Source organism: Somniosus microcephalus, chromosome 14 (assembly GCF_052327205.1).
Source record: "Somniosus microcephalus isolate GS21.2 chromosome 14, FLI_Smic_1.0, whole genome shotgun sequence".
Classification (NCBI taxonomy): Eukaryota; Metazoa; Chordata; class Chondrichthyes; order Squaliformes; family Somniosidae; genus Somniosus; species Somniosus microcephalus.
The window spans coordinates 69,040,760-69,053,041 of NC_141000.1; the positions used below are offsets into that span (position 1 = coordinate 69,040,760).

Consider the following 12,282-nt stretch of genomic DNA (forward strand, 5'->3'; position numbering starts at 1 on the left):
ACTACCGCACAGAGAAATGGCAGCCAGGAACGATCTGTACACGGCAAGGACCTCTAATGTATACCGTGGACGTTGGAGAGAGCATTGTAAGACGCCATGCTGACCAGATTCTAGAGTCACTGGAAAACGTCAACTCCACACCACGATCTGATACACCTGGCGATGAAACCGAAGTACCAATTGCATCTACCGCAGAATCGGTGATATTGGAAGCAGACGAACCAAACAACGACATTGATCCCGACTCAACCTTGCCAGAAGAACTTGATATCCCAAAGAGGCGTTATCCAGACAGAATCAGGAAGCCTCCTCAAAGACTGAACTTATAATTGCTTAACTTCAACCAATGTATCTAGCAACCGTAATTGTAATTAGTTATTATTTAGTTGTTAAATGAATGTTATGTACTGTTTATCTAAAAGGGGAGGAATTGTTGTGTATGTACCTTTAAGGGAATAACTGGTCTCAGACTGCAGTACCGGCAGTGACCACCCCTGTATAAAAGGCCCTAGCAGGCTTCTGTAGTTTCAGTTTCCAGGTTGTCTCCATTCAGTAAAGACTTGTTATAATCAACTCCTGCAGTCTGTGTCTCAATTATACACGGACATAATAGTGAATAGTTGAGGCCCCAACACAGCTCCCTGCGAGACACCACTAGTCACATCCTGCCAATTAGAGTACCTGCCCATTATCCCTACTCCCTGTCTCCTGCCGCTGAGCCAATTTCATAACCAGGTCAGTAATTTGCCTTCAATTCCATGGGTTTCTATTTTATTTAACAGTCTCTTTTGTGGGACTTTATCAAATGCCTTCTGGAAGTCCATATAAATAACATCCATAGACATTCTCCTGTCCACTACTTTAGTCACCTCCTCAAAAAATTCAATCAGATTTGTCAGGCATGACCTACCTTTTACAAATCCATGCTGGCTCTCTCTTAGTGCTGCCTTTGGCTGATTTATCCACAAATAGTAACACTGAGTGCAGCCTATTCTAAGCCAAATAGTTAAAATCGGTTGAAGAAATAACATAATGTATTTGCCTTATTTGCATTAAATTATAACAGGCCCATCCATTTGTAAGCTGGTGTATTAAAGCTGCTTTTCACGTGAATGGAAATGAGGACTTAATTGATAAGGGTGGGGGAAAGCTTCTGTTGGATTTTATAGGAGAATTGGTTTCAGATGTAAATATTGCTGTTGAACGGAATGTGCAGAGCTCTATTAGTTTTTGCATTTTGTTGCAAATGTAGATGTTGCCACTGTGAGAATGATACTGCCAAATTATGTTAAAATCACTACTAACGCAATTTCAGCATGTTGGAATGCAGATACTGTAATAAGGAAAAGCACTTTACATAATTCATGAAGTGAAGCTTTAAAGAACTTTCTCAATCTCTATTTTGTATACACATTTTTTAAAATTAACGATGTTAGTCATCTTACCTTGGCTCTCTGTTTTATTTTTTTCCTTTCTTCGATGGTAGTTAAGTAATTTACAGCCGCATATTCAATTATAGAAAGGAAGACAAAGAGAAAGCTGACCCAGAGGTAGATATCCACAGCTTTAACGTAAGATACTCGAGGCATCGATGCATTCACTCCAGTTATAATTGTCGACATTGTCAGAACAATTGTTATTCCTTTCAATGAAAAAGAAAGAATTGCTGCAAAGATTGTTGATGGTACGAGGCAGACAGTAGCTAAGAGAACTTGGGCCCAAAATTCTGGCCTGGATCAAGAGCAGAGGGTGGGTGGATCGCCCATCTGTGGCCAGAATCCCCGGTTCTGTTGGGATTATGCCCCGTTTTTTTGACCACTCAATCCGTGATGGTGCCGGTTAAACCATTCTGAGCACTGCCACCAGCAGGAACTTAGAAGGAATGTGGCCTTGAATCTTGTGTGACCAGCTCTTTCTGGAGTGCTATTTGAAATATAAAAATCTCTACAAGTAGAAGCTCAAAATTTATGGGATCAACACTAAGTTCAAAAATTTCAGCAAGCATTTTAATGGACTCTTTCAGAAGGTGTGCATTGAATCAAATTGAATTTATAGCATGAAGTTAAATTAACTGCAGGCAATTCAGGATTATGCACTATTATCAAAAATCAGGTAATTCAGTTTGGATACAAAAGCATGGAATTTCCTCAATGCCACTTACACCAAAATTGACATCAGTTTCTGCGCTGATGTTGCCAATGGGAACTTATGCCCAAATTTCCTGTGGTGCATATGGATCAGAATAAGTGGCACAAGAGTGTCACCAATAGGGGTAATAGCGAGTGGGCTGCTTACTTCTGCTTTGAGGCCTCACTCTCAGAGCCTCTTGCCTCTGCTGCTCCTCTTCCTCTTCCATTATTAGGCAGTACAGGGGTATGGCCATTGGGAAAACCATTCCAGATGCTTGGTTCTTCTCAGCATGGGGTGGGGGGGGGGGGGGTGGAGGGGATTGCGGTTGGAGGAGCGTGAGCCTAAAACATTTTATGTCACTAAGACTGATAGCACTTGATTAAGTATAGTGCAGATCTCAGCAAAAAAAAAAATTAAATCACAAATAACATGGGTATCAAACTCCAGAAATCTCAGTTACACCGATATCCGGTGACCTTGGGCATGCTGCACCTAAATATGCAGGTGTAAATCCAGACCAGCGCATTACTGCCGTAAATGCAGGAAACTTACGTGATCTGCTCTTTTGCATGGGATAAAGCTAAGTAATGAGAGGCACAGAGTTTCAGGGAATGTGTCGCAAAAGCAGCACAAAAGATTGAGGAAACTCACGTGCAGTGATGTTTTTCATCATAAAACTGCCGTAAATCAGTTATGCGCGAGTTTCCTCACAAAAAATCGGCACTATACCACTCTTATACTGTAGTTATGCCAAAATTTATAAGGAAGTTTTGGGCCAGTAATTTCTATAAAACAAGACAATGTGAATGCGCAGAGATATTACAACAACTTTATAGGTTAAGCCACATGAAAGGTAGTAGAGAGGGAAAAAGTTATCTTTTTAAACAATACCTGGCTGTCCATTGTTTGGAGGAAGCAGGGGTTCAATACCTAGCAGCCTAGCAATAGATTCTGTATCAGAATGGCCTGAGCTTCAGTTGTAATGAAAATTCAGATTTAGAGTTTTATGAAACTTAAGCCTAAATGCCCATCTTATTATTGAATGTTAACAATTGGAATTTATCCTTAACCTCAATCTTAGAAAAGTGCTCTCAGCCATACCAGGCGGGATTTTATCATTTGTAGTTTTATTTCAGAGTTCTCATGCTATTATCTTGTGCAAGGATATGTGCTAAAATAGAGCTCCCTCATATATCTGATGATCTGTGCGTATCCTCATATCTCTGCTCCATTTCCAAGACTCCCTCCATGTATCATGACCCCTATCCCAGCCATGTACCTCCAACATTAAATTTCACTGATTTCTATACTTTCACTCTTGCACTGAGCCTAGAAACAGTAATAGGAGGGGAAGCGATTCCAATTATTTGAAACCAGATGACTATAGAGAGCAGATTCAACCCGGCTTCTAGTGAATGTCAGCATACAGCACAATACTGCTTATAATTTTGGACTGACTGGCACTAAATTGTCAATCACATTCAGTGTGATAAATGGAAAAATTTGCATAGGAAGTCTCTTGTGAGGTTTTAAGTTAAGGCACATTGTTGTGCTTTTCATCTAATCTGAGAGTGCTTCATGCTGACATTGGCCATATTGATATCCTGCACTTTGATGAACACATGAAGAAACATAAAGCAAACAAAAATAAGTTACCCAGTGAAACCCGAGCTGGGACTGCTCTTCTGTCAATCCAGAAAGAAACCCAAGACAGCATGACCATTAACATGGTTGGAAAGTAGGTTTGTAAAAGAAAAAAGAAAATGTGTCTCCTGAGGATGAAATTAATAAACAATCTGTTGTACCAACCTGAGGAGAGAAAAAAAAGTTACAAAGAAAATTATAGTAAAAATTTCCTCTCATATACATTTCCTTTTATATAAACCCAAAAAGTTTCAAAGCAAGGGAAACGGTTTTGATGGCTATTAAAAGTATGCAACGCTGTATAATTTCCAGGAGCTTCATTATTATAAAGATCGATGATATGCATTTTTGTTAGTTTTCTGCAAGAAGTATTGACAGATTTGAAGAAATATATGCTAATTTTATTTGTTGCCAACTTTTTTTGTTTAAAATTGCAGAAACATCCAATAGTATTTGAATGAAAATGAATTTAATTACTTTAGCTTTCCTGTTGTAGTAGTTTTACCAATTATCATATCTGTCAGTAATTTTTTAATGTAAGTTTACAAAATGTTTCTGTTTCTATTTTAAACACAATTACTCATCTTTTCCATTGTCCAATTTTCACTTTTATCAATCATTTTTTCTAAAGCAAATTCAAAACAGGAATGACATACGAACTCAATAATATATTGAGTGATTAGTCTAAAATCTATAGTAGGAAAAATCCTAAAAAGATTTTATGTGAACCTGTCAACATGTAGCTAAAGAATACATAGAAACATAGAAGATAGGAGCAGGAGTAGGCCATTCGGCCCCTCGAGCCTGCTCTGCCATTCAATGCGATCATGGCCGATCATCCAAATTCAGTATCCTGTCCCTGCTTTCTCCCCATATCCCTTGATCCCTTAGCCTTAAGAAATATATCTAACTCCTTCTTGAATATATTTAATGAATTGGCCTCAACTGTCTTCTGTAGTAGAGAATTCCACAGGTTCACCACTCTCTGGGTGAAAAAATTCCTCCTCATCTCAGTCCTAAATGGCTTACCCCTTATCCTTAGACTGTGACCCCTGGTTCTGGATGCCCCCGCCATCAGGAACAGCCTTCCTGCATCTAGTCTGTCTAGTCCTGTTAGAATTTTATAAGTTTCAATGAGATCCCCTCTCATTCTTCTAAACTCTAGCGAATATAAGCCTAATTGACCCAATCTCTCTTCATACGTCATTCCTGCCATCCCAGGTATCAGTCTGGTGAATCTTCGCTGCACTCCCTCCATGGCAAGAACATCTTTCCTCAGATAAGGCAACCAAAACTGCACACGATACTCAAGGTGTGGTCTCACCAAGGCCCTGTACAACTGCAGCAAGACATCCTTGCTCCTGTACTCGAATCCTCTCACTATGAAGGCCAACATACCATTTGCCTTCTGAACCGCCTGCTGCACCTGCATGCTTACCCTCAGCGACTGGTGCACAAGGACACCCAGGTCTCGTTGCACTTCCCCTTTTCCCAATCTATTGCCGTTCAGATAACAATCTGCCTTCCTGTTTTTTGCCACCAAAGTGAATAACCTTGCATTTATCCACATTATACTGCGTCTGCCATGCTTCTGCCCAATCACCCAACCTGTCCAAATCGTACTGGAGTTTCTCTACGTCCTCCTCACAGCACACATGCCCACCCAGCTTTGTGTTGTCTGCAAACTTGGAGATATTACATCTAGTTCCCTCATCTAGATCATTAATATATATTGTGAAACACTGGGGTCCTAGGACCAATCCCTGCAGTACCCCACTAGTCACTGCCTTCCACTTGGAAAAAGACCCGTTTATTCCAACTCTTTGCTTCCTGTCTGCCAACCAGTTTTCTATCCAAGTCAGTACCTTACCCCCAATCCCATGTGCTTTAACTTTGCATGCTAGTCTCTTAAGCGGGACCTTATCGAAAGCCTTCTGAAAGTCCAAATACAGATAATATAAAGAACAATCGGTAAGAATTTAGATGTAATAGTAATCTATTGGAATTCTTTGAAGTGGTAAATACAGTAATTGAGTAGGACAATCCAGTGGCTAAAACGTACTTGGTTTTCAGAAGATGTCAGGTTTTAAAGAAGATTAACACTTGTGGAATTCATAGAATGTTTTGTAAATAGATTGAAAATAGCCTTAGCCATAGAGCACAGTAAATGTGACGATAAATGGGCAAATCTCTGTCTTGGGAGAAGTGACTAATAGAGTTCCATAAGAATCTGTACTCAGTCCCTGCTGTCCACTAGCTTCATCAGTGACATGGCGGAGGGTATTTATTATATTATAACACTTGTGAATGACACAAATGAATGTGGCAAATGTAAGATATAGCCCAGAATGGCCAAGTATCCCAGCATGCTTTTCCAGCAGGCCAAGTAGTCATTCATTAAATCTAGCAAGCTATCAATTTCCCACAATTAGCAGCTATCAATCTCCCACAAACGGGCTGTGAATAACAAGACAAGGGCGGAGTCCTTAATTAGATCATGCAAGTTATCAATCTCCCACACTAGCTAGACTGAAAAGAATTCGAAAAACAGGATAAGCAAGGTATAAAACAGTACAAGAAGTTCCATATGTTGAGGCAGAGACAGAAGAGTCCTGATGTCAACACTCCTCCCAACAGCATCGGGTAACATCCTTTCTGTTATAGTCGCTTTAACTTGTTGAAATTGCTGGGCCGTTGTTGAGCATAAGAATTATGCTTTGCCAGTGAGTCAGCCTGTTGTTCTTTGTTGTTCTATGTGTTCTTTTAAATCTACTATTAATAAAATATACTCGCTACACACCATATTGGTTTGGTCTCCTTCAGAATCTCTCACAAAAGTATAAATTAGATTCATAGCAGAACACATGGGAGAAAAGTCCCAGAGGTGGAAGCAGCATCTAGGGGAATAAAGGAGCAATGGGCAATGTGGTCTGGAGCAGGATCTAAATCTTGATCACTCCTATGCCATTGGTATTCTGCTGCTGTTGGCCCACCTGGGACTCCTCTGGCGACAAGATTCCACCCTGGTACTGGACCATCTGGTGGAGGGGGGGGGGGGGGGAGGGGGAGGTGTCCCTCCCTGCTGATTCATGATCCATATTCTGCTCCTCCAACAGCTCCCGGATCTTTCCCATTCCTCCAATGTCCCCCTGATAAGTGCCACTCCTCTAATGTCTTCTAAACTGAATTATACTTCTCCACTGCCTCATGGATTGGCCTTTGCCAATTGTTGGCTCTGAGCTGAATCTTTACTCCCCTACTGGCTCCTGAACTGAACTTAGCTCCATTGCTGCCCTCCTGCCTGGATGCTTCCTTCTTAAGATAGGCCCTCAAAAATTGGCTGGTTTTATTTCTCAGATAAACCTGGAGCCTAAGAATCTTCCTTGCTCTCTGCCGCGGGTCCATGTAATCTAAGGTCTCCCTTTCTGACCATTTACATATGCATTTTGGCTGCTAGTCTGGATCTCAACCTCCTACTCCCACTTTTCTTTTTCATAATTTCTGCACTCTCTTCTTCATCTCATTCAGCCATGGCCTCGTTCACTTTAGATTGCTTCAGCACTGTGATTCCCTCAATCCCTCCCCCCTTTCAACACCGCTCCTCAGTCTACCTTTTCTCATGCTGCTGTCCAAGGCTCAAATTCTTCTTGAGTGAGCTCATGGCCCTTCTCTGCACGTTCCTTAGGATTCTGCATCACACCCATCGTAGGATCTGCAACTGCCTCTCCGCATCTGTTTCATCCTCCGCTCCTGGTAACCATCACGCCCAGCTCATTCCTCAGGGGTTAATCTTTCAGCACTCCTCCCCATCGCTCTAACTTATTCCATGCTCCCCCCACCACTGGCAGATAATTAAGCACCTTCCTACTCTGTACGGCCCTCCAGAATGTTCGGTTTCTCACAAACAAGGTCTAAGCCACCCATCACCTCATTAGGAATGAATCTATTGACACTCTGCTGACACTCTCTGGTTTATGGCTCTTTCCCCACCATCATAACTTCCTCAGCTGGTTACATTTTCCATTACCTGCACTGCCCAAACTGCTGTAGCAGTGTCATAACTCTTATTGCCATGTACCATCAGTATCCAGCAAGTGTAAAGCTGCTCTCACAGTTCAGATCATTTGCTGTCACACCGTACAATGTCAATTGAACGCCTCACTATAGTTACATCAAGATGGCTCCTGTGCTGGTAGCTCCCTAGGGAGCTCCTTTGCCATCCGTTGCCATCCTATGCTCTTTTTCCCCCCAGTCTCCTCTTTTCTGCTGTTTAAGTTCCCCTGGCTCTAATGGTGGGTGCATTTTATCCCTAACTGCAAGTTCAAGCTGCAAGGTTAAAGTTATCTGAGCCCACTGCCCATCCCCCAACCATGCCTGTTCTTTGTTCTCAGTGAGCACTGGCTCTTCACTTAAACTTAGCTCCCAAATTCCCAGACCTCTCTGCCGTCAAGACTACGCTTCTCCACTAGACTAGTGATCTAGTGACTAGTGGATCGCGAGTGGTGCTCGGGGCCAGGGATCGCGAGAATATCAGTGCTAATTTGATCCTGTGAGAGACAACATCATTCATGTCCGAGGCCGGGACCCAGGAGCGAGGACAAGCCCAGCAGTGAGGTCAAGGCCCAGGAGTGGTGCAGTGTGGACCAGCAGTGGGGTTGGGGCCCAGCGAAGGTGCGGCACGGGCCAACAGCGAGGCCGGGAGGACCACAATGCATCCTACGAAACCCAGGCAGAGAGGACCTGCGGGAAGGAGGGAGGAGGACAGTAGCATTATGTTTGTGTGTGTGTGTGCTAGGCCGTTGTAGCAGAGCCTGGTCTCCAATTGTCTTGGATCCCCTTGCCATTGGACCAAGACCTTGCTCTGTCAAGCCCGTGTGGTAGCTGGTGTGCAACGGCCACCCCACGGTAAAATAATTCACGCACAGGCATCTTCCACCCTTTAAAATGAAGTTCGGGACCTGGAACGTCAGGACCCTCATGGACAACCCCAACAGTGACAGACCGGAATGCTGTACTGCTATCGTTGCGTTTCGACATTGACATCGCCGCCCTAAGTGAGACCCGGCGGGCAGGGGAAGGCCAGCTCAAGGAGCAAGGTGGTGGCTACACCTTCTTCTGGAAAGGCAAACCTGAAGAAGAACGTCGCCTCCATGGGGTAGGCTTTGCCATAAAAAATGAACTGCTTGGGTGTCTCAGAGACTCTCCTAGTGGTATAAACGATCGCCTCATGACTCTTCGGCTCACCCTAGCCCGGAACCAGTGCGCTACGGTCATCAGTGCGTACGCCCCAACACTGAAAGCCACAGACGAGACCAAAGAGGAATTCTACTCCAGCCTCGAACAATCCCTGTCCCAAGTCCCAACGGGCGACAAGCTGATCCTCCTTGGCAACTTTAACGCCAGAGTTGGAAAGGACACAGGCCTCTGGGGAGGTGTGATCGGCAGAGAGGGGGTAGGGAAAGCCAACTCCAACGGTACACTCCTCCTGTCGATATGCTTAGAACATGGCCTTGTCATAACCAACACCTTGTTCTGTCAGAGAGACAAGTACAAGGCTTCGTGGCAGCACCCTCGCTCCAAGCGCTGGCATCTGCTGGACTACGTCATCGTCCGAGCGAGGGACGGCAAGGACGTCCGCATCACCCGCGCCATGACAGGAGCTGACGACTGCTGAACAGACCACCGCCTAATCCGCTCTGTCATCTCCATCAATGCAGCCCCAAAACAGCGGCGGCAACAGAAACAATGCCGCAGGAAAATTAACGCTGGAGCACTCAAAGACCCCGATAAGAAAGCCCTATTCAGCCTGTGCCCCACAAACAACCTGATGACTCCCAGTGATGCAGAGACACAGAGTGCCCACAGTGCCTGGTCTGCACTCAAGGCCTCTATAATCAGCACCTGTGAAGAGACGCTCGGTCACTCGACCAGGAAACACCAAGACTGGTTCGACAAGAACGACCAGGCGATCCAGCAGCTAATAAGCCGCAAGCGCAAGGCATTCCTGATCTGGAAACTGCAACAGAACTCGAGAGCAAGAAAGCAGCTCTACAGAATCCTGAAGGCCGAGGTCCAACAAAAAACTCGCGACCTAAAGAACAGATAGTGGGTGGAGAAAGTGCAGGAGATCCAGCAGCTAGCCGACAACCATGATGTGCGTGGATTCTTTAGCGCAGTCAAGACCATCTACAGCCCAAGCACCCAAGGCCCTACCCCACTGCGGGCCAAGAACGGAGAGGTACTCATCAAGGACAGAGAGGCAATCCGTGCCCGCTGGAAGGAGCACTTCGAAGATCTTCTTAACCGTGACTCTGTCTTCGACGCGAGTGTCCTCAACTCCATCCCACAGCATGCTACCCGCCACCATCTCAGTACAACCCCAGCCTGGCAAGAGGTTGAAAAGGCCATCCGACAACTGAAGAACAACAAGGCCTCAGGAGCAGATGGAATCCCCACCGAGGCACTAAAGCATGGCGGAGAAGCACGACGGGCGTGAATTCATGAACTAATTTCTCTTATCTGGAAGGAGGACAGCATGCCAGGGGATCTCAGAGATGCCGTAATTGTGACCATCTTCAAGAAAGGTGACAAGTCCGATTGCGGTAATTAAAGAGGAGTTTCCCTGCTGTCTGCCACAGGGAAAGTCATCGCAAGAATCCTCCTCAATCGCCTTCTCCCAGTGGCCGAAGCGCTCCTCCCAGAGTCGCAATGCGGATTCCGCTCACTAAGGGGCACAATGGACATGATCTTCACTGCACGTCAATTACAAAAGAAATGCAGGGAACAGCACCAACCGCTGTACATGGCCTTCTTTGATCTCACAAAGGCCTTCGACACTGTCAACCGTGAGGGATTATGGAGTGTCCTCCTCAAATTCGTCTGCCCTCAAAAGTTTGTCACCATCCTCCGCCTGCTTCACGGCGACATGCAAGCCGTGATCCTGACCAACGGTTCCACCACAGGCCCAATTCACGTACGAACCGGGGTCAAGCAAGGCTGTGTCATCGCACCAACGCTCTTCTCGATCTTCCTTGCTGCAATGCTCCATCTCACATTCAGAGTGGAGCTAATTTACAGAACAAACGGGAAACTGTTCAACCTCCGTCGCCTCCAGTCCAGATCCAAGGTCGTCCCATCCTCTGTCGATAAATTACAGTATGCAGACGATGCTTGCGTCTGCGCTCACTCGGAGGTTGAACTCCAAACCATCGTCAACACCTTCACCAAAGCGTACGAGAGCATGGGCCTTACACTAAACATCCGTAAGACAAAGGTCCTCTACCAACCTGCCCTCACCACACAGTACTGCTCTCCGATTATCAAAATCCACGACAAGGCCTTGGACAACGTGGACCACTTTCCATACCTCAGGAGCCTACTGTCAACAAGGGCAGATGTCGACAATGAAGTCCAACACCGCCTTCAGTGTGCCAGTGCAGCCTTCAGTCGCCTGAGGAAGAGAGTGTTTGAAGACCAGGACCTCAAACCCGGCACTAAGCTCATGGTCTACAGAGCTGCAGTGATACCCGCCCTGCTGTATGCCTCAGAGACATGGACCATGTACAGCAGGCACCTCAAAGCACTGGAGAGGTACCACCACCAATGCTGCCTCCGCAAGATCCTGCAAATCCATTGGCAGGATAAGCGCACCAACGTCAGTGTTCTTGCTCAGGCCAACATCCCCAGCATCGAAGCTTTGACCACACTCAATCAGCTCCGATGGACAGGTCACATTGTCCACGTGCCCGATACGAGACTCCCAAAACGAGCGCTCTACTCGGAGCTCCGGCAAGGCAAGAGAGCCCCAGGTGGGCAGAGGAAACACTTCAAGGACACCCTCAATGCCTCCTTGAAAAAGTGTAACATCCCCACGACACCTGGGAATCCCTGGCCCAAGACCGCACAAAGTGGAGGAGTAGCATCCGGGAAGGCGCCGAACACCTCGAGTCTCTTCGCTGGGAGCAAGCGGAAGCCAAGCGGAGGCAACGCAAGGAGCGCACATCAACCCAAGCACCCCACCCACCCGCCCCTTCAACCACCGTCTGCCTCACCTGTGACAGAGACTGTAGGTCCCGCATTGGACCCATCAGTCACCTGCGAACTCATTTTTAATGTGGAAGCAAGTCATCCTCGGTTCCGAGGGACTGCCTAAGAGATAGTATTACTGCCTTGTACCTCCCCTTCTGCTATCAATTATTCATAAATCTGTTATAATAACAGAAACGTACCAGTACTGCTATAAAACGCAAGTCCACTTGATGCACGAAATTCCTGTATGAAAAATTGAGCAAGTAAAATCTGCTCATCTGTCTTAAGTGGTTCATTTTCATTCTTCCAGTGGAGCATTAGATCTTTTTCATTGTAAGCATCTGGAGGAAAATATTAAAGCATTAACAGATATGGCCAAGCCAAGATTACAAACTGACCACACTGGGAATGACAGGAACAATTCTTTTCAATGTGCATCACAATAATGCACTGTTGCACTAGTCGCATACACCAATGTAA

At 45.4% G+C, this 12,282-nt stretch overlaps 1 protein-coding gene across 1 annotated transcript in view; it reads right to left on the reverse strand.

Moving 5' to 3' along the window:
• Positions 1-12,282, reverse strand: part of LOC147107531 (gamma-aminobutyric acid receptor subunit rho-3-like) — a 60,130-nt gene that overhangs the window by 18,401 nt on the left and 29,447 nt on the right. Inside the window, exons 6-8 of the mRNA XM_086006615.1 lie at positions 12,003-12,143; positions 3,787-3,939; positions 1,446-1,642 (exon numbers count right to left, since the gene is read on the reverse strand). Of these exons, the coding sequence (XP_085862741.1) occupies positions 1,446-1,642; positions 3,787-3,939; positions 12,003-12,143 (491 nt within the window). The remainder of the gene's footprint in view (positions 1-1,445; positions 1,643-3,786; positions 3,940-12,002; positions 12,144-12,282) is intronic.